Source organism: Kryptolebias marmoratus, linkage group LG19 (genome assembly GCF_001649575.2).
Source record: "Kryptolebias marmoratus isolate JLee-2015 linkage group LG19, ASM164957v2, whole genome shotgun sequence".
Lineage (NCBI taxonomy): Eukaryota > Metazoa > Chordata > Actinopteri > Cyprinodontiformes > Rivulidae > Kryptolebias > Kryptolebias marmoratus.
This window is the reverse complement of record NC_051448.1, coordinates 20,281,392-20,303,461: the sequence shown is the minus strand read 5'-3', so window position 1 is coordinate 20,303,461 and position 22,070 is coordinate 20,281,392. Positions and strand designations below refer to the sequence as shown.

The 22,070-nt window shown below is 41.5% G+C and overlaps 2 protein-coding genes across 10 annotated transcripts in view; one reads left to right on the top strand and one right to left on the bottom strand.

Annotated features, from left to right (window-relative positions):
* hmbox1b (homeobox containing 1 b) overlaps window positions 1–17,431 on the top strand; it is a 36,064-nt gene extending 18,633 nt beyond the window's left edge. For 4 of the 5 annotated variants that reach the window (XM_037981592.1, XM_037981591.1, XM_017432407.3 and 1 more), the window contains 7 exons: window positions 1,546–1,656; window positions 2,784–2,937; window positions 3,177–3,259; window positions 6,554–6,649; window positions 6,785–6,879; window positions 7,355–7,438; window positions 10,956–17,431. In XM_037981592.1, coding sequence (XP_037837520.1) covers window positions 1,546–1,656; window positions 2,784–2,937; window positions 3,177–3,259; window positions 6,554–6,649; window positions 6,785–6,879; window positions 7,355–7,438; window positions 10,956–11,099 — 767 coding nt within the window. In that variant the 3' untranslated portion in view covers window positions 11,100–17,431. The remainder of the gene's footprint in view (window positions 1–1,545; window positions 1,657–2,783; window positions 2,938–3,176; window positions 3,260–6,553; window positions 6,650–6,784; window positions 6,880–7,354; window positions 7,439–10,955) is intronic. The other variant, XM_037981593.1, reaches the window with a different exon arrangement.
* A 1,884-nt stretch (window positions 17,432–19,315) lies between these two features.
* Window positions 19,316–22,070, bottom strand: part of LOC108245475 (kinesin-like protein KIF13B) — a 51,264-nt gene continuing 48,509 nt past the window's right edge. For all 5 annotated transcript variants that reach the window (XM_017432409.3, XM_017432414.3, XM_017432415.3 and 2 more), the window contains one exon: window positions 19,316–21,090. In XM_017432409.3, coding sequence (XP_017287898.1) covers window positions 20,840–21,090 — 251 coding nt within the window. In that variant the 3' untranslated portion in view covers window positions 19,316–20,839. The remainder of the gene's footprint in view (window positions 21,091–22,070) is intronic.

The following is a 22,070-nucleotide window of genomic DNA, read 5'->3' as shown; positions in this document are numbered from 1 at the left end:
ATGTATTGTGGTGCTAAACCGTTCAGTGATTTATAAACTAACAACAGTATTTTAAAGTCTATTCTTTGAGCTACAGGGAGCCAGTGTAGGGACTTTAAAACTGGTGTTATGTGCTCTATCTTCCTGGTTTTAGTGAGAACACGAGCAGCAGCGTGTGTATGTAACTTCAAAACATTTATTTTACTATTTATAAACGGGTTTGACGTGTCTTCACCCTTACCTGACACAACATGCTTGCATGACCTGCAAAATATGGCGGTCTGATCCACATCTTTTATTTTAAAAACCAAATAATTCCAAACAACAGAAATGGCTCCTTTAGTTTGGAATTAAGTCAGGACTCTCGGGAGGTATTTCCGCGTTGTGCGCCCCCATGTTTGCCAGGCTTCTTCTTCTTCTTTACCACCACCAACTGGTAAGAAGTGTGGACCACATAGTGCCTCAGACTCCGTTAAATTACGTCATCATATGATATCGCAATATTAATTCTTTTCACCGGTGTCAAAAAATCCACCTGTATTACCGCAAACGAGACAATATGGCACACCCCTAATAGTGACACTGAACTGAATCAGTCCCTCATCTTTTTGTAGTAATTAATAAAAGCCTGCAAGATGTGCAGTATTTGTTAAAAAGAAATAAAAACATTCCTTATGTGGTTGTCAGAAGCTCCTATTATAATTTGTCTTTTTATTTCAGGTAATTAAGCGCTTTTTACAGGTTACTGCAGCATAGTTGTTAATAAGTTGAAGGTCAAACTTTGACCGAACCTTCCCTTTAACTGATGCTGCATCTTAAACCTTAAAAATACCATAAAAATGATAATAAGCCCCATCCACAGCTGTTTCGTGGAAAGGTTGCCGTTGAGAAGAAATCAGAAGCTTCTGCTGCAGCTCAAACTATTTTAAGGTGTTTTCTCGTTAATTTGGCGCAGCCTCTATAAGAAAACGATTGCCGCAGCTAATTATCGTACGGATGGAGGAGACGGTTTAAACAAACGTATCTGAACATCTAATCAGAAGCCGAATGAACTCACCGCTGACGTTAATGGAACTGCAGCAGTTCAGACTTGTAGCGGGCTGAAAGTGATACGTATGGCGGACCAGATCTGACCTTGTCTGTTTGCCCTTGTATAAAAAAAAAAAAAAAAAGAAAGAAGCAGCAAAGGAGGGAAATTCACGCGCGCCTGGCATCATGTTCAGCTGCGGCTAGAATAATGGAAAACGGCACACAGTCTGGAGGAAGCTTTACAGATTTTATCCCCTTCTTATTGCTGTTTCTGATAAACATTCAGATTCACATTATTCTCACTGGCTGTCCCTATAAATGTCTTCTCAGACAAAACACATGAATAAAACCTCTCGGCACGTGAGGAAACATGACTGAATATTCGGTTTACCGCCCTTGTGATTGACGATGGAGTCAAAGAAGAAAAAAACAAACAAAACTATTATATCCCCTCTCTCATTCTCTGAGTGAAAATCTGCGCATTGTTCCCGTGCTGGTGTCGGGCCCGTCGTAATTCGATGTTTGGCTTCTTTCCAGGGATCAGCCAGAGCCGGATCTCCCATTGGCTGCTGCAGCACGGCTCCGACCTGAGCGAGCAGAAGAAGAGAGCCTTCTACCGCTGGTACATCCTGGAGAAAACCACGCCAGGTACACACGGCTTCATTAGAGGCTCCGACGTACACACACATCTTACTTTCACCCGACTGCAGGAATACTTACATCCATGTTTGAACTACGCAAACATTTGTAAGGGCTACGTTTTGTAAACTGATTTATGCGTCAATCGAATAAATAGACGCACTTTCTAAATTCTAAAGTCTTTAGTTTTGCCAACAAATTGCTGTCCGTGCATTATCCCGCTTCCAGCTTTACTCTGAGATGTTTCATCACCACTACTGATGAGTCCCACCACAACTGGATGTTCAGTGACTTTAATAAGGTGCTTTGTGCTGAATTAGGCGGTAAAGTCACGTGTCAGCAACATTTTCATCACTTAAAGCAGTGGTTTCCCAAGTTTTCACTTCCTGCTCAAAAATGTATAAACTTGTGACCCCAGCTATTGCTTACTGAAGTGCATAAATATTACTGAGAAGCTGATTAACCAATAATATAAAGATAATAGAAGAAACCTTACCAACCGTTTTACTTTTTTATCTATTTTTGACGCTTCTTTTTGTTTCTTGTGACAGCAATAGAGGAAAATATGCATGCAGCAGAAAGAATCTTTTGTCCTTAAATGGACCTAAGATCCAAACATACGTGCACTTGTCTGCAGCATCGGTCTGTAGCGTGGCAGCAGACGTCCCACACCTCGTCCTCTGCAGCACACTCCTTCGGTGGAGCCCTGCCAACACCGTCAGCACTACAAACTGCTCGGTGCTATTTCTGTCCAGATTGAGCCCGGCCCAGCTCAGCTCAGCTCAGCACACACATAACACACACACACACACCCTCCTCCATCAGTGCTGCAGGAAGAACTGATGCCACATTCCTGCTGTTCTGATAACCTGGGCCGTGTGACCCAGTTAGACCTCATCACCTAAAACAAAGCAGAAGTTTTCTGCGTGCGGATCAGGTGGTTTGAGTTCCTGCTGTTGGTTCATCAGATCATAATGTGAAAACGGTGGCAGGCACCTTTTCTAGTTCCCACACGGTTTCTCTGAGCTTTCCGCTTCACAGTTTGTGCTTCCAAAACCACGAACGCACCTGCACACGCACCGCAGCTCGACTCTCTGGAACGCATTTGTCAGCTGGAACTGATTCTGCCGCTTCAGGTGCGACTCTGAACATGCGGCCGGCTCCACTGCCCCTGGAGGAGATGGAGTGGAGGCAAACCCCTCCGCCCCTCACCACGGCTCCCGGGACCTTCAGGCTGCGTCGAGGAAGCCGCTTCACGTGGAGGAAAGAGTGCCTGGCTGTGATGGAGAGGTGAGGGCAGAAGGAATAATCACGTTTTAATGGTAAAAGATGAAAGATTGTTTCATAACGGCACTTTTATTTCCTTAAGGACAAACGACGACCCGAACACAGAGGAAATAAAACCTGTGATTCTTGTCATGTTCTCTCAATATTAGCCTGGTTGTGCAGCAGACATGACAATATCTCCAGTTTGTTGACATCGTCCTTGTGTTGTGAACCTAATTTAATCAGACTGTTGTTATTTATAGCTACTTTAACGACAACCAGTACCCAGATGAGGCCAAAAGGGAGGAGATAGCCAACGCCTGCAACGCTGTTATCCAGAAACCAGGTAAAGATGTACCACACTCATGGAAAAACAATAATGTTAAAAACGTCTTGAAAGGTAGAATAGCTTCAGCTGCTGGTGGGAGGAAAAAAGTACTTAAAATCATAAAAATGTTCAGACATGTTTGATATAAAAGCAAAAGTGTTTTTAATTCTTTTGGAGCTAAAACTTTGGTGGAAAGTAGGAATTCACTGATAACTCAGTTGGTGATCGGAATCAGCTGATTTTGAGCTTTACTAGTCAGTCTGACTCTTAAAAGCCGAATTTGTTCCATGAATGCATCATAGCTGAGCCACTAGCTCTTATTAGCACAAAACATTTGGTTTGGACTGTTTTCTTCATGCAGTCTGAGGCCCTGTCCACGCTACTTCAGATTTTTGTAATAACTGATACTTTCTGCTGTTTTCACCTCACGTCCACACACAAACAGAGGAAAACTAAAATTCCTAAAAATATGTTTCTAAGTTTCTAAGTGCAGATTTTTGTGGTGTGTCGGTGTGGACTTGAGTCATGGAGCTTTTCAGAAACGATGACATGATGAGCTGTTCTCACCTGTTTTTCCACATCGGTCTCACTGTCTCCTGATTCTGTTGCTGTCAGACTTTGATCGTGTTCTGAAATGGTTAATAACTGAGAGAAAACTGAACAGTATATTTAAAAAAGAAGGTTTTAGACAAACTTTAGCCAAGCTGAGCATGATCTTTAATTTGGATGCCTCCTGGTTGTGCAGTCTGGGTGAGAATCATGGGGTGAAGAGAAGTAAGTCTGCTTTGAGGGTAAATGTTGAAGTTGACTCTCAGCTACGACCACCTAATCTTTTAAAATTATAGCTGTTTTTGTGTCGGCAAAGGTAGATTGACTCTGAATTGGGTTGACTCCAAATGTCAATCAGTTGTACATTTACATCCAAAGATGGCTTTCTGAAAGTTTCATTGAAAATCCATCCAGTGGTTCATGAGACATTTTGCTAACAGACAGTGTTGACTGTAACAGAAATGTTGCACAATGAATAATCCTCTGAGTATTGGTTGAGGATGACTCTCAGCTACTGCCACACCAAATTTTAGCTCACTATGAGTAAGTTTTGGAAGCTTAAAGAAGAAATTAAGATAATTATTTCTTTTGAATCTAAACACAATTTCTTGATATTTCAAGAAAAGTCCAAGTTCAGCCATGTAGCAGACAAACAGGTCCGTGCATCAAGACTTTAGACCCTGTCTTATTCTCCTTGCACTGGCGCCATGTTCATTTTAGAATTGATTTAAAAATTTTAAGGTTTGTTTTTAAAGCGTTAGCCCCACCCTATTTATCTAACCTTTGAAGTTTTCCTGTACATGGAAGATCTCTGAGGTCATCACGTTACCGTTTATTAGATGTCCCAAGAATTAGGTTAAAGCACTGGGGTGACCGGGCTTTGGAATAACCTCCCTTTAGATCTTCGTTTAACCTCTGACCAGAGAAATTTCAGTCTAAGCTTTTAATACCATGTAGTGAAAAGTAAAGACATTTACTTTTCCTTATTCTATTGTTGCTCTTGTGTATTTCTTTTGTGATGTAACCTTTATTGTAAAGCTCTTTGGTCACCTTAGTTGGTAGTTGTTAAGCGCTATATAAATCAATTAAGACTTTAAAAAGTGCAAAAAAATAATAATTTAGTCAAATCTGCAGGTGATAGAAATTTGTAAGATTCTGATAAATCTTTTTGGACAAAAATAACCTTTTACTTCTAAGATTTTAACAAAATTAAAATGAAAAAAGTAGCAACTTATTTATTGACACATGATGTAAAGTTAAATTTACTGAAGCAGAAAAAACTTATCCCACACTTAAACCTTTTAAATACACATATAAATACTAAAATAGTACCAATCAACACTGTAATTTACAGTAAATTTACAGATGTTTTACTGTCAAAATGGATGAAAACTGGACAACAAAGAATGTGGAGTTTGAAAATTTTTAAATTAAAAATCTGTAGAAACCCTGAATGCAGCGGTCAGTGTATTCCTGGCCAAAAGACGCTGCGTCTGTATTTATTAATTTAGATGACTTCACATTGTCAGCATTCAACATGTTTGCTGTTTACTATCTCGAAACTCTTATTACTGTGTTTTAATACAACTGAACTCCAAAGAAAGCTTTTATTTACATTTTGAACACGTCTGTCAGACATCAGGGTGAGTCTGATAAAGCCACTGAAGTAACACCTGTTCAGGTTACACAATCACTGTTTACGCAAATCCAGCTTCCCAGCCTTAGAAAACCTTTCACAGCAGCTGGGGTTTGATTTTTGGTGCATTTGTGAAACATTTTGCCATCAGCAGAGACGTATTTGCCGTTTTCTAGTATGTAAAGCTCTGCATGAGATAATAAATCTGTAATGGATTTTGTTTTGGTGCTGTATATCTCAGGAACAATTGTAATAACTGCAGTGATTTTATGGATCTTTAGTTTTGCTGCCTGCAGGGACTTTTATATTTTATTGAGCTCTAACTAACGCAGCAAAACACAAAGAAAGGCTTGATAAAGTCATGTAAGATTATCTAAAACCCAAATGGTGCACAGCCAGCAACATTCATTGTTTTTCGACTCTACCGTCAGAGCATTAATAACTCAATAATGGAAAACAGATGCAAGAACCAGGCTCTAATTAAGGGTGCCAATATGTAAGTGTTGAAACACCCATATTTACCCAAAATAATTCTGTTTCCATCATCATTTATGATTTGCATCTCCTACTGTTTTTTTTTTTTCCTTTTGAGAAACAAAAAATATATTAAATCATATTCCATCGTGTGCTAACACCTTTGGTAGCAGTACCCGGTACAGTGTAGGCAAAACTTACCAAAAAATTAAAAGATTTCCCCACAGACAAGAGTGGGATATTGGCAAAACAAGCGGGACAGTCCAGCCTTCTTTGTAGCTCTGTAGATCAGACATACTTCACAGAGGAAACACCATTCAAAGTTTAAACGAGTCACAGGAAGTTGAACTTCAGACGACTGAACTGCCATTTTGATATCTTTCATGAGTTTAATACAATCAGTTAGTTTATGATTTTTAAAGGTTTTATCAAAGAATGTCCACTTTTGTCTGACGTCCCACTACCTTTTGAATGGGCTGCACTTTAAGTTTTCTTTTCATCTTGGTTCTCCACTTTTTAGTGCATGTTAATGCATCAAAATGTCACCATTTTGTCCTTTTTTCCCTGTAATTTCTGGCAACCTCTATATTTGCACCCATCAGATTTTTTTCCAAGAAATTTTCCAATTTAAACTTTCTCTTTTTTCTTTTCAGGGAAGAAGCTGTCTGATCTGGAGAGAGTCACCTCTCTGAAAGTTTACAACTGGTTCGCCAATCGTCGCAAAGAGATCAAGAGGCGGGCTAACATTGGTAATGACTATATTTTAGTTCAGAGCTGTCAGACATTCCAGCTAATGTCACGTTTAACACAGTTTGTTTTGTATAAATGATCTTTTATTATTGCTGATCGGTCACAAGTCTAATAATCCATCCTCTTCCTCTAAGAAGCCACAATCCTGGAGAGCCACGGGATAGACGTGCAGAGTCCGGGGGGACACTCCAACAGTGACGATATCGATGGGAACGACTTCTCAGAGCAGGTAGAGAGCGACTCACCACCCAGATTTATTGTCCCCTCGTTTTACGAGTCTGCTTCGTCCCTTTCGATTTGTTTCAATCTGTATTGTTCTTCGTTTTTTTACGGCGGAGCCTTCTCCCAGGCTGACATGTCCAACTCAGCAGTGCAGTTGTTAGAAAGCTGTGATCCTGCATTTCACATGTTTCTCTCTGCTAAACGAAGCATCACGTGACCTTACTAATTAGTGGTTTTCTGTTCGATGAAAGCCGTGTTTACGACTACAATCAGCAGATGGTATTTTTTGGAGTCAAACTGTGGCTTCACAGTGACGTTTGGACTGCTGCTTCCTTCTGATCTAATCCAGAAGTCTTCTCCTAAATATAGAAAGCACACATTTTACTCTAATTAACAAATGCTCACTCACCTAATTTTGTTTTAGTTGGCGAGGCATTAGAAGCATTTCGTCAGCTGACTGACTGTTTATTGAACTCTTCCAGGCCTGTGACCTCCCGTATTTTGACAAGAGACCCCTGAGCCGACAGTTTGGCCTTTACAGACTGGAGCCCACCTCTCCGACGCAGGTACGACACAGACATATCCTCCCAAACCCGGTCCCAATCCTCGCACTTCCACCCTCGTGTCCTTCATGCTGAAGGGTCTGAGTGCGTAGTGTGTCCCAATTCTCTTAAGTGCTCTTTAGCCCCGCCCCCTTTGTATACGACATCCGCCCTTCGGCTAAGCCTGCATCCAGGTGGACTTCAGCGAAATATTTACCCACAATTCATCGCTGCATGTTATGTTTTGAATTTTTCTTTTTTTATTGTCTTGAAAGGGGTTTGAATTAAACGGCAGAAATATGGCGGTGGTGACAGAGCAAGCTGCGTCTGTCACAAAAAAATTAGTTTTTAAATGTAAAGTATTGAAATAATTCTTGTTTCACTCTGCTGTACAGGTGTGAATACTATCAAACTTTGCTCCATGTTCAACAAGTCAGAACAAAACACATGTGAACAGCCAAATATCTCCTGCAATGACTTCAGAAAGCAAAAATACCTAAACTGTACTTTTAAAACTGTACTGGCACCTTCTTAAAATACCAAAACAGAGACCGGTCGGCCATGTTGGATGTCACAGTTATGATGCAGAGGTGCAAGTCGAAGACGTAACATGTACTGTTCCAATTCTCCAATGTCTGCCTGCTTGTAACCTGCGCACACGAACCCTTCTGTGCACTTCGACTGAGGACACACTTCACACAGGGGCGTAGGGTGGAGGCGAGTATCGGGACCGGGCCATACAGAAAGGTGTAGCTCACAAACAGTAAGGAGGCGACTCACTAACATCTGATTGGCTCAGAGCAGCAAGGGGGCAGAGCTAACTGTAGCTCAAACCTGATTGGCTTAGAGAGCGAAAAAAGGGAATTAGCAAACAATCATAATGTCATTAGACGTAAAGAAATGAGAAATAAGGAAAAATTGAGGAAGAAAAATAACTGACTTAATTAAAGAGTTCCTAAAAACATTTAAACAAAAGCTAAATAAAATTTGGTGTTGTGTTTTTATCATTAGTGTTTATTTTAATTTCCCGTTTGTCTTTATAGTTCCACGCCTACTTTTCTCTTACAGATTTATTTGTTTATAAACTCCTCTGCTGACTCCGTACACTTTGTCCTGTAAAAGACAAAGAGGTCTCCGCAGTCACTTATGTATGAGCTCATTTCTACACCAAACCTTAGTGTGTGCGTGTGTCTTTGTTTATTATCAAATATTTAAACAGATCTAGAGAAATCAGATGAAAGGGAACCGAGAGAGGAACGGTGGTGTAATGCAGGACATGTACAAGGACAGAGAGATGTGCAGTAGGAGTTCAAGGTGAGGGTGGGATTACGTGAGGGATCAGATCTGAACCCATTCTTGTTTGCAGGGGTGATGGACAGGTCTCCATGCAGTATGATGTCAGCAGACAACATCTGTAGTGAGGGTAGGGAGCAGGTGAAGGTTTGCTCCGGTGAGAAGAAGCAGGAGAGTCAGTAGAAGCGGCACAGAATCTGTGTGTGAGAATGAGAGGAAGACGGGTGGGGACAGTGAAGCTGCGAGGAGGAGAGGTACTGAGCAACAGGAAGTGGACAAGAGAGGTGAAGAAGAGCGCGCAGGCAGGGTGGAGTGGATGGAGACGAGTGTCAGGGCTGGTTTGTGACAGAAGGAGAGCTGCAAGAGTCAAAGGGAAGGTTTCATTGGTACAGTGCAATAAAGAGTGGTTCCTACATTCAATAAATGTTTTATTCTTACCACTAAATTGTTAATTTAGTAAAATATAACAGATTTGAGATATTTTGCGCACATATATGACCCAGCATTAATTTGCTTCAGGTATTTGGCTTCATGTCAAGATCATGAAGTCGGCTAAGAGCTGAAAGGTTTTCACGTGCTGTCCTGTGAGACCAGCGTCCTCTGATGATGACAGCAGAGAACGGCGTGCTGTCACGCCGCATGGTGAACAAAAAAAAAGACACATTTATAAAGATGGTTGGAGGTATAAAAATCCTTTTTTTTTAATCACCGTCCAGCACGAGGCCCACGTGACTGACTTCCTCAGAGACGGCTGGAATCACGGAGAACTGAAACGCCTTTCGTGTCGAGGTTTAAACGGCACTTTGAAGGCAGACGGCGCCGTGTTCCACACTAGGTTGCTTCATATTTTAACTCTTAGGGCGTTGGCAACTTTTATCTCAGTCTTTTCAACGTTAGAGTCATGTTGCCTTTAAGTTCACTTCATTTAAAATGCTTATTGTTGTGAAAATAAAGGCATTGGAAGCTAAGATAGTCAAGTTTTCCTGAAGGTGCACTGTAATTTTATACTGGAATTTAAGCTTTACAGTCAAACGTTAAAGTGTCTTAGGTAGGCCTGTCGCGATAAACAATAAATCAGTTAATTGCACGATAAAAAAAATGAGGCCGATTATTACTTTTTGAAGGACAGTTTAGTTTACAGACGTAATAATCTGTACTGTTTTGGTTTTATTTCCATTTATTTTCATTTATTTTTTTTTTAGTTTTTATTCAAATGCATTTTTTGTTAACGGAGGCTGAGAGTCCATTTTATTTTTGTTTTTGGTTGTTTTGTTTATTTTGTGTTAAGTGTTCTTTTGAAAGTAAAGTTTATTCATCTTTGAGAGGATGTACTTGCACTATTATGTTATTATCATTACATTAGTTTAAAATGGCCTCCAAACAATATTATTGTTTATTGCAATAGTTTCTGAGACAATTAATCGTCCGGCAAAATTTGCTCTCGTGACAGGCCTAGTCTTAGGTTCACAAGCAAACAGTTGTAAAAAAACAGAATCATTTCTTTGATTGTAAAGTAAATTTAATACAAATAACTTTGCACAATTATCACTAATTCTGGACCTTTGACCTTCTCCTGAAATCAGATATTTATCTTTAAATATATCAAGCCTGAGAACCTCTGGTTAACAAGGTTGGTAGTGAAACCTCTGATGGTTTGGTTTGGAAGAGGGAGGTGGAGGTGGCGAAGATGAAGGTGTTAGGATTTTCACTGGGAGGGACTGGTTTATCAGAGGGACAGCTCATGTTGAGAGGTTTGGAGACAAGATGGAGGAGAGGCGGACAGAGGAGGGACAGTGGACATGTTGGACAAAGGGTGTTGAATATAGAGCTGCCAGGGAGGAAGGAAAGGAAGAAGACCACAGAGGTTCACTGATGCAGTGAAGGAGGATATTCAGAGGAGGATGCTGGGATAGTTGAAGGCAGGTGATTCTCTGTAAACGGAGCAGCTGAAAGAAGTTGAAACCCCTCTTCTTCCAGAAGGTAAAATGTGTTCATTAATCTGATTTCTCCTGGCTCTCACAGTGCCATTATCAGACTAAAGATTAAGTGGTGCATTAGTGATGAAGATACACACCCCATAAGTGAAGAAACACTTGAGACCTCAGAGGACGGCGGTGCATAAAGGAGCTCCATCAGTTACCGAACTGCTGCTTTGTGTCACAGCTTTCACTCGGTGCACCTCAGTGCTGTAAACCTGATTCACAAATTTATTATTTATATTTTTGTGTCCCCCCCTCCCCTGTGGCAGGACGACAGTGGAGCTCACAACGAGCACCAGGACCCCATCTCTCTGGCCGTGGAGATGGCTGCCGTCAACCACACCATCCTGGCTCTGTCCCGGACCGGAGGGGTGCCCAACGACATCAAGACGGAGTCCCTGGAGGACGAATGAACAGCGGGGGGGGATGGAGCGAAAGGCGGGCCGGGGGGGTGGAGGTCAGAAAGCGGAGTCAAGAGGAGGAGAGAAAAAAAAAAAAAAAAGGAGTTCAAGTCAATGAAAAAGAGACCAAAACAATCCTGCTTAGTAAACTTTCCAAACGTGTCCCTGAAAACTGCTCCTCCTCTCCTGACCCCGACTCCCCCCTCCTCCAGTATTGTCCATGTAAACAGTAATTAACCCCCCCTCCCCTCCCCTCCCCCACCCAAACAAAAAAACAAAACTATTTTACTCCACGTGTGACTCAGCTAGTGGATCCACTGAAAGAAGGAGGAGGAGGTAAGCCAGTCTTCATCCTCCCACCTGAAGGTGGCCCCTGTCTGGGACCGTGTCTCCCAGGATATCTCCCCCTCTTCCTCCTCTCCTCACGGGACAGCTTTCCTCTTCCTCTTCCTCTCCAGCCTGGTTGTCTGAGCCAATCCTCAGTCTATCTCACCTCAACCTCGACCTCAGAAAAATGACGTGTACTGTATATATGACCTATATATGGTTCTAATGGTTCTCAGTCGCCCCCCCTCCCCCCCTCACCTCACGGCGTTCTACCTACCTGATAACCGACACCCTCAACTCCAACCTCTTCATCGTGCAATCCGTCTGAAGAGCAGCCTCCAGAGAGCCTCCTCGTCTTCCTCTCTGGCAGCGAGCCCCCGTCAGGTCCTCCGCCCTCTGCGGCGGTCAGTCCTCAGTGGGAGGGGGTCTCTCTCTCTCTCTCTTTTGTCTCGCAGTCAAGCTGCTGTTTGCGGGTTGAAAAATCGAACCAACAGTTTGTGAAAAGTCTACTAAAACAAAAAGCCTTAACTTTGCTGTTATTTGTTTTTTTTGGTTTAATTTTGTTTTATTTATCGCAGTTTAGGGAAGTTTTCTTAATTTCCATGACGATCCATAAGCGCACACATGAAAGAAAAAAAAAAAATTTCCACACAAATTCAAACTAAAGAAGATTGTTGTGGTGTTGATCCAACAGCTCGTCGCTTTTCAGCCTAAACATCAACTGAATATGAAAAAAGGGATCTTTTTTTTGTTTTTTTTTGGATCGTGTCTGTCGTTCAGACCCCGGGTCTTCGAGGATCAGCGTTGGTTTGTGTTCTTCATGTCATCCATGCCAAAGGAAGCAACGTTGAGTCGGTCTGAGACGGGCCTTCAGGTGAATCCAAAGTGATTTTCTTCCAACTCCTTTGGCGTAGCTTTTCTCTTGTTTCTTGTTGTCCAGCGAACCCTCTGGAGCCACTGTAGGTGTGACACTACAGCCGGCCTGTGACAGTGTAGGTAGGTGTTTCCAGGCACACATTAAGATAAAATACTCTCAAGCTATTTACTACTTCTGTGACGCTGCCTCTATAATAATCTCAGCAAAGTGCTTTTATTTTTAATTTTATAGAGCAAATATCAAAAGAGGACTGAATCCACACTGGAGATGTGAGAATATCTAAGAAGCTTTGAAGCAGTTTTTTTTTTGTTTGTTTGTCTTTTCTGTTTCATGTATAAATCGACTCTAACGAAAGTGTTGGTGAGCGATTCAGACACATCGTGAGGTGGTGGTAATTCACCAGATTTCCTGCTGTTTTTGTCCCAAATGGAAGTTCTCCAAAACCATCAGGGACTGAACGTCACGCTGCTGTAAGATGAACATTTCAGGTTTTGTTTTAATGCCTAAACATCAATTAGTAACAATTCAGGGTAAAAAGGAACAGGCCAACTAAAAAGTTAAAAGGATCGCTTCGGGTGTTTTCAAGCGTCTGTGGAAAAGTTACCAACGTTTTGTATCTCACCTGTGGCAGATGGCTCTTTGGACGACCTGCTTAACGGTTTAATTCTGACAGGAGCGACGAGCTAATGGCTAGTCTGAATGCAGCCCAAGATCAAAGTGGATTGCTGCCGTCTTTGAACAATTTCAATCCCAAAAGTTTATTAGCTGATTCACGCAAACACGTTAATTCATTTTAATTTAGCATTTTGTGGTTATTCAAAACGAACAAACAGCAGCAGCTAAATATGTTCCTGCAGGAATAACCATGTAATGTGACATTCATGCTGATAATATAGGTTTTGTATTAATGGCTAAGTAGTTCAGAAGATTGGTGTTGCTTTAGAATGGCAGTTTGCTTCTGAAGCGAGTCGACTCGGACGACGTTAACTCGTCAGTATGGTCCGAGTGGACCTGCTGTGAGTTCACCAGGCTGCAGCTGCTGGTTGGGCTTAAATAACCTCGGATTTGTTTTGTAAAAACCATGAAACGCAAAACTGACGGAGGTCTGAAGGTTTGTAAAATATTTGCATGTTTTAGAGACTGAGCTGTCTAAAGATGGCAGTGATGCATCTTTGGTCCTGGCCCCACTTGGACCAGCCTTTAGCTCATTAATCCAGACAGAATTAAGCAGTTTTTCTAAACTGAGGCTGTTCAAAGAGCCATCTGCAACAGGTAAGATAGTTACTGTCTCCACTGAAGGTTTGATCAGGTTGGTACTGATCTGTCCAGATGCTGAGCGTTAGCTGAAGGCAGGAAACTGACGTACTGGAACAGTAGTAATAGTACTAGAACAGTAGTATTATTACCGAGCACAACAGGTGGTGTGAAGGCCTTGTGTGATTGTAGTGTCTAATATTATTCCTGCGCAGAATGAATCATAGTTTTTAAGCCTTAAGAAGCTTTAAAAATCCTGAAAAAACATCTTCACCCGTCAGAACCAGTTGGGTATGGTTTTTCCTTTTTTGGCACTTATTATGTCAGGAGAAATGGCTTTTTTTTACCTCACTAGATTTAAAATATGGCTGAAACGAGTGACTGCACTTGTTGGGACTGAATGTAAAGTTGGACGTGGTCACTCGGCACCAAATGTGACGGAAAAGCAGCACTTCCTGAACCCAGACAAACTCCTGCTCTGTCACTGTGTCATCGACTAGATCTGTTCTTTGCTTCATCAGCCATTTTGAAATCGAGTTTCAAATGAGATATTTGGTCTCCAAGTTACTTTTGTTTTTGCTCCAATTTACGTTGGTAACTGTTGGCTATAAAACCAAAGTTCTTCTTACACATTCTTTTTTTTTCAGACTTTTCTGTCTATTTTTGATGTCACAGACGATAAAATCCCATCCCTAATCTGTGCACAAAAGATGGACAGCAGGGAGCAACACAGCCACTAATTCTAATCATGTTGTGCACAAGTGTGTTTAAGCAATTTATTTTTTCAAATTTTGATTTCTATCCGTTAGAAAAAGCAATGTGTCTGGAAATAAAAATGTTTCCAGACCTAAAAAATGATCAAATCAGATTCCAAACTTTCAAGACTCCATAGAAACCCTGTAAAATCTGACTAAATGGTGAAATGAAATTTTGAAACGGTTGACAAACCAGAACTTAACGTGATCTTTAAGCCTTTCTTTTATCACACACCAAACCGGTTAAATGTTTTAACATATGTACTTATTTAAAATCAAGATAGATGGGAATGTTGGACTCAGATTATCCTGCCGTGGTGTGTTTCAGGTCAAGTTCCTGAAGAAAACGGGGGGAAAAACTACAACGCAAGAAACAAAATGTGGCTTTAGAAACTTCCTCCTGTTTTTAGTGTTTATTCTTCGCTAACACCTAGCAAAACATGTTCACTTTCAGACGTAACTTTGCATCCAAAACCTAGAGTAAAACGTTATTTTTGTTTAATTTTTTTAAACAAATGCAGACAAGCTGTGCTAATAATCGGAACGTGGGACAAAACCCGTTTCAAGCGCTCCTGATGGTTTTGGAGAACTCTGGGGAAAACCTCAAATGAAAAGCAGGAATGGAAACCCCCCCACAGCCCCCAGCCCCACCTCTCGTCTCATGTCTGAAAGCGTCTGGTTTCGGTGGAACTCCGTGTGATGTGTCGTTAACCGGGCGGTTGCCCTCGGACCCCTCTCCTCGTTACGATAACTCCTCAGTCCTTGGCCTCGGCTCTGACAGAGCTCTAAGAAATGTTAACACTTCAGTACGTAGGAAGCTACAAAACCGAACCGGTTCTTAAAGGAAAAAAAAGGTTAAAAGAGTTTAAAACGAAAACAACAAAAAAAAAGTATATATGTATTTATGCTCAGTTTTATAGTATTGTACAAAAAGGAATGACATGTTTTAAGAAGAAACATGCTTTACTGTAAAATTAATTATGCTTTTAAATTCTTCCTGAGTTATTTTTCTATTGTCATGTAAACATTATTTTTTTGTTGTTTTTTTTGTCACCCCTCATTGGACTGAACAGCAGTCTCCCCCTCTGTCTGTATCTGAAAGATGAACTCTGAAGCACCTTATGAAAACTAAGTATTCCTGTTGGCTAAGCTTGAAATGTAATTTCGTCCCGTTGGAAGTCCAGCGCGCTACAAGGAGGCTGGTCCAACATTTCAGTGCAGCCTCCTCACACACACACACACACACACCATATGACATGAAATGAGACCTGCATGTGGAAGGCATTCTGTGAAACGTCACACCAAATTCCAAATAATCCGGTGTTTAAATGCGACGAAACCATCCCGACTCTGTATTAAAATACAGATTTTATTTTGCTCCACTGTGAGACTGAAGCCGTTCCAAACGGTCTTAATTAAAGGGTTGGTTTGAAGTGTTCTGTGTAAAGGATCATGAACGGTTAATATATTACCTGTTGAGGATGGCTCTTTGAACGGCCTCAGTTTGGAAAAATGGTTTTAATCGACCGGACTGACGAGCTAACGGCTAGTTCAAACACAGCTGAGATCAAAGTGGATGCTACCGACTGAACCTAAAAAAAAAATGTTATATGAATAAACCTTTACACTACTGTCAGTTCTGCCATATATGGTTATTCCTGTAGAAGTCCAGGACTATTTGGAAACACTAATAATATTTCTGCTAAAATCATCATATAATGTGACGCTGACGGAGGGGTAAAGGTTTAAATAACAGTGTTGGCATGAACCACTATTAATTGGAGTTGCTTTTAAATCAAATATTTACAAACGTGTTGCAATCTGGGAGCAAGAACCATGAAGTTAGTACTTTTCAACTTATTTCTCCCAACTATAGCAGGACACACGCTTACCTTTCAAACAGATGAACATATTTTCATAATATTGGTAATCATTTTGACTCCAAGAAGTTACCATCTTAAATATTAAAATTACACCTAAAATTTTAAGCATTATATAGCAGTTCGTGGAAACACTATTACACCTTGAACTTTACTTTATTTTTGGTGGAAATAAGATATTCCTGCCTGAAGTGCTACAGCTAGCTGCTATTTGCTCTCGCAAAAGAGCCACAAAATTCTATGAGAAACGGTCGCTGATGTAAAGGTTTATAAGACTGTTTGAGCAACTTTGAGACGACGGCGATCCACTTCGATCCGTTAGCTCCTCAGTCTGAACTCTGTCTCTCCAAACTGAGGCCGTTCAAAGAGCCATCTGCAACAGGTAAGATATTAATTGTTCATAGGTGTCACACAGAACCCCACATAGCTTGTAACGCAGTTGTGTGCTGAGTGACATCACTGTTTAAAAACTACAATCTCATAATAAAAAAATGTAAAAAGTGGCCAGATTTCAGTGATCTGAAAGATCTGAGGAGACAAGAAAACGGCTAAAAGTCAACAGATCTGTTTCCTCCTGGGGAGTTTGGTGTGACATTCTTAAACTAAACGGGTGAACTGTCAGCCGCGGCGTAGTGTGAGGGGGGGGGGTTAAATAACGGGTTAATGAACTGCCTTTGACTCTAAGAGACGCCGTGCCCCAGTTGGACAGAACCGGGTTGCGTTTTGCGCGTTCAAGTTCCGCAGATCGTTCGTAGAGCGAAGGAACAAACCTTTCAGACGCTCCTGAAGGTTCTTTCCTCAGAGACGCCTAAAACAGGTTTCCCTCCCCCGCCCCCNCCGTCCCCCAGCCTGAAGTCATCCACAGTCGTATTAGTGCTTACTCAAAAAAGAAAAATGAAAAAAAAACAAAGTATATATAAATGGGGGTGTTTTCTCGTGGTGTGTCAGGGTCAACATGTCTACATGTCTGTCAGTGAAACATCCACTTCATCCCAGTGTAGCTCAGAAAAAAAGAGACAAAAAAAAGGACTGAATGCTGTTGTTTCAATCTCAGATCTAGTTATGTTCAAATTTACTGTATTCCCCATTTCAGAATTTAGTGCCTTTTTTGGACAGTAGACTGTTCTGTAATTAAGATGTAGTATATAAACATTTTTTTGTACAGTTTCTTTGTCCATTTTTTTAACTTGTGTTTATTTTAGTATATATAAATATATATAATGTACAAGAGAATAAAACTATATCAATGATGGGGGTTTTTTCTGCTTCTCGTTTTTCCTCTGGAACCGACACTTCTGGGAGAACAACTTTTTAATTTTGTTACTGAAAGCAGGTGGACTGTAAAGTTTCATCCAAATGAAGGAACAATCAGGTCAAGATGTTTACCCATAATGCCCCGTCTCGGTAAAAGTACCTCGCTCCTGCCGTCAAGCACAGTAGTGGAGGGGTGATGATTTGGGCTCCGTCGACCACGAAGTCCTTAAAAAAGGAGTCGGACGCGAGGACGTGTCCAGCAGCTGAGGCTTGGAGCAGACGGGACGGAGAGCCCAAACACAGCAGCAGTCGTGTGTTTTTCTTCCCTCGAGGTTCGATGTGAATCATTTCAGCACCCAGTGAAGACCCGATCATTGGGTCGTACAGACAACCCCGGAGTCGCAAGACTGAAAATGATGCACTCAAATCAAAAGTAAACTTACTCTGAAACAAGTAAAGTTATTGGTGTTAAGCGTTTAAGGGAGAGTGAGGGGGTTTTATGTGGGGTACACAAAGTCAAGTTTTAGTTTGTTCTGTTCAAAGAGTAAATGTATAAAATCTGGATAAAAGCCACAAAAATACATCGGATGATCTTGACCAATAAAACGTCCCGCTCAACTAGAACTAAAAGCTGAAACCAAGTGGGTCAAAGGTCATTAACGGTCTGAGCAGCTCGTGTTTGTTCCACAGAGTAGTGGGCCACCACAGGAAGTGCTCCTCTGGCCAGCTCTGACACGATGACATCACGCTTTTTCTGTCCTCACACTGCGTAGGAGACGACGCTCAGCTACTACCACGTCAAACTGTAGCTCGACATTTTGAACTTTTACTCAGTTACAGACACATTTGTGTCATCTTCTGCCTTTGGCGGCAAAATGTACTTCCTTACTTTCCCGCTTCTCATCAAAACATTCTTTTTTTTTTTTCAAAACAAACGTGACTCGGTTGACAAAAAGCAGAAAAATCTCAGTATTCTGTCTTTATTTTCAAATAAATAAACATTCAGGAAGTCAGATTTCTTTTTCTCTCCCATTTAAATGCATGTAAAAACACTTTAAAGACCGACTCTCGCAAAAAAAACAAATTTTCCCAAATCTTCCTTACACACAAACATGTAAAAACTCACTCAGAGAAGAAAAATCCGAAGTTCACATGAAATCCCTTTCAGATCAGCGTTTAACCCCTCTGACCTCTGCAGGGAGAGGCCAAAGTAGAGGGGGGGCATCGTTTTATCTGCGTTCGTCTGAAAGCAGGAACGCGGCGGAGAGCCACGGTGAGCTCGCTGGTGACCGTTCTGAGAGGAGCGGTTTAAGGCACGTGTGCTGAGCGGGGGTCGCTGCAGCTCGAGGCACGGCAAGAAGAGAGACGAGAGGAGCTGCGTTGGTTTCCGGCAGGGGTCTCCAACCCTGGTCCTGGAGGGCCACCATCCTGCATGTGTTCCTTGTTTTCCTGCTCCAACACACCTGATTCAGAATCAGAATCACCTCTTCATGTTCTGCAGAAGCCCGTTAATCACCCATTGATTCAGATCAGGTGTGTTGGAGCAGAGAAACAAGTAAAACATGCAGGATGGTGGGCCTCCAGGACCAGGATTGGAGACCCCTGGTTTACAGCATCCAGGCTGAGCTCTAAGTGCTCTCCAGGAAAACTGACAGTTTTTTTTATAGTTCATCTTTGGAGTTTGGCTGCTTTATTCCACTCATTTTCTGTCCAGTTCTTGTGCGACGCTACTTTCAAGAGAAAGGTTTTCGTTTTCTTCCTAAAACCTAAACGCTGAATCATTCAGGAATAAAAAAGGCTCCGAAACTCAACTCAGCCGAACATAAAAGTTAGTGAAGAGCCAATTTTACATTCTGTCGTCAAACTAAAATAACTAACCTATTTTTTTTTCTTTTTATTCTGTGTAGACCAAAAACCTGACTAACTCATAAAAAAGGGATAGTTCAGATCTTTTATTAGCCCGGTCTCATCGTAATGTTAAGGAGGGTTCTAAAACATTGGACGAAAAATAAACTATTCAGCAGGTGACCAGTATTTAAAGTGACTTCTTTAAGGAACAACAAGCTCAGCAAAAACCTACAAGAGCTGCCTCGTGTTTCCACTGACCATCTGCTGCAGGACAAGATGGCCAACGGGCCAAATCCTCCATTCTGTTAAAATGGAGGATTTGATTTGAAGAGTCAGTGCGACCGTCACAACTGTTTGTTTTTTGGTTTGTGTGTTTACACTGGCACCTGGTAGTGACACCTACCGAAAAAAAACAACTTGTATTTTATTTTGAAAGGATAATAAAGTGGAAACGGCGGTCTCAGGTGAGCTCAGCTGTGCTGACCTGTTGATCCATGGGACCGGTGAAAAATGAAGGAATGCAAAGCGTCACGTCTCTGCAGCTGAAGCTTCTGTTTCATGATGGGAAGCAGGACTCGAGGTGAGTAAATGTTTTTTTGGGTTTTTTTTAAATCAAAAGTCTCAACTGTGTGGTCCCGGTCATCGTTTAAGCAGAAACATAAAACAATGATCCCAAATCATAAATTAGCAGCTGAAATTAGCGCTCATTAAGATGATTCCTCTGCTTTCAAACAGTTTGTTGTGATTTATTAATTAGTCCTGCGGGAATAAAGGATGTAAATAAACACGTGTTGGTAGGTGGACACGGGTTTGAATACTTGAATAAAAATAAAAAAATTGCCAACAAAGTCCGATTGTTTTTGCTTAAAATGGCCAACCCTGCTGGCTAATGTTATCTTGGATTTATTTTGTTGATTCAAACTATTTTTTTGTCTTTAATAACTTATTTGTAGCAACTAAAAACAAACAACCAAACTAAAAAAAAAACTATTTGCAGCATTTAACATTAAATTTGCTAATGGCATTTAATCGCTGTAGCTGCTTTGAAGACCACTGCTATGTAACGCTGGCTCATCCCTTGAGTTAGGAGTCTCTTTTTTTATGCCTGAATGTTTTGTTTTGCCAGGGTTGAGAGGAAAAGACAAAAAAGACAAAAAAAAAGTCCAAGAACATTAAAGAAGACTGAACTGAAAATGAATCAAATAAAAAACTAAAGTTCTTTAAAAAAACACCAGAAGAACTTTTTGTCAAAACTGGTTTAAAAGGTTCCAGGAAAGTCCGATTGGATCAGGATCAGATTTAAGAAATGAACGGCAGCTGCAGTTTGTGCCACGCAGCCTGATTCTTTGAGACTTAGAGTGATGAGAAGAAATACTTTGGTGCCGATCAGCAGCTAAAACATTCAGATTCCTGCTGAGACGCTGTTTCAGGGTTGGAGCTGCTCAGGAAGGAGACGGCAGCCCCGCTTCCACGCAGACTCTCCCAGCGACGCGCCGGACGGCGAGTTTGTCGGCACGTTTCTCCACGCTGACCGAGTCCGACTCGTCAGCCCAGCTCTCAGGTGTTCCACGACTTGCGGTTGTCTCCTCTGCCGCGGGTGGACCCGGCGTCTCCTTTAGCCAGAGCGGTGAGGGCGGCCAGGTTGGGACTGGACCCGGACAGGTGGGCGCTGCGGCGCTTCTGCTGCTGCTGCTGCTGGCGATGGCGTTTGGCGCCGCCGCGGGTAACCCTGTTGGGCCTCACCAGGACCCCGTAACCAGGGTTACAGTGGAAGTAGTGCCTCCCGCCCACCGAGCCGTCGTTCTTTCCTGGAGACAGAAAGAGACGAGATAAAATTGATTTCTTTGCTGATAAAATGAGAGCAAATCAAAACTGGAGGAATTAGTGTGAACGCTGAGGACCGAATGATGCTGCTGACATTTGCTGAGGAAGTGGAAAGTGAGTTTTAAAGAAAAAACAGGCTGAACCTTTAGTGTTAGTTCAAATATTTATAGAAGACGAAAAGACAGAGCTGAAGGGCAAACAGAAGAAGCAGAAAAAAAACAAGCACAAGGAAATGTAAAAAGGACAAAAGGAGAGACTAGGAGCATGAATGAGGAGACAGGAACAGACCAAAAAGACCCCAAAGGGACATGAAAAGACAGAAAGAACACATAAGGGGACACAAAAAGCAAAAAGGAAGCACAAGGGGACATCAAAATGTCAAAAACACACACAAGAGGATTTTAAAATGAAGAAAAGAAAATGCACAAAAAGACATGATAAGGTCCAAAAAGACACAAAAGGGGACATCAAAAGGCTAAAATGATGTATAAGGGCACATCAAAGGCAAAAAAAAAATTCACAAGGGGACATCAAAATGCAGAAAGATGTCCCCCTTATGTCTTTTCAGACAATAAAAATCTGTAAAGACACTCAAGGAGACATCAAAAGGCTGAAAAGATGCACAAAGGGACATCAAAAGATTAGAAGAATGCACATGGGGACATCAAAAGGCTTTAAAAGATGCAAAAAGGGACACCAAAAAGGAGAAAAAGAAACGCACAAGGAGACATCAAAAAGTTGAAAAAGACACAAGGGGACATCAAAAGGCTAGAAAGATGCACAATGGAACATCAAAAGATCAAGGGGGACATCAAAAGGCTTTAAAAGATGCAAAAAGGGACACCAAAAAGGAGAAAAAGAAATGTACAAGGAGACAGCAAAAGGCTGAAAAGACACCCATGGGGACATGAAAAGGCTAAACAGGGGGATATGAAAAGACAAAAGCAAGGACAGGGTTGGAAAG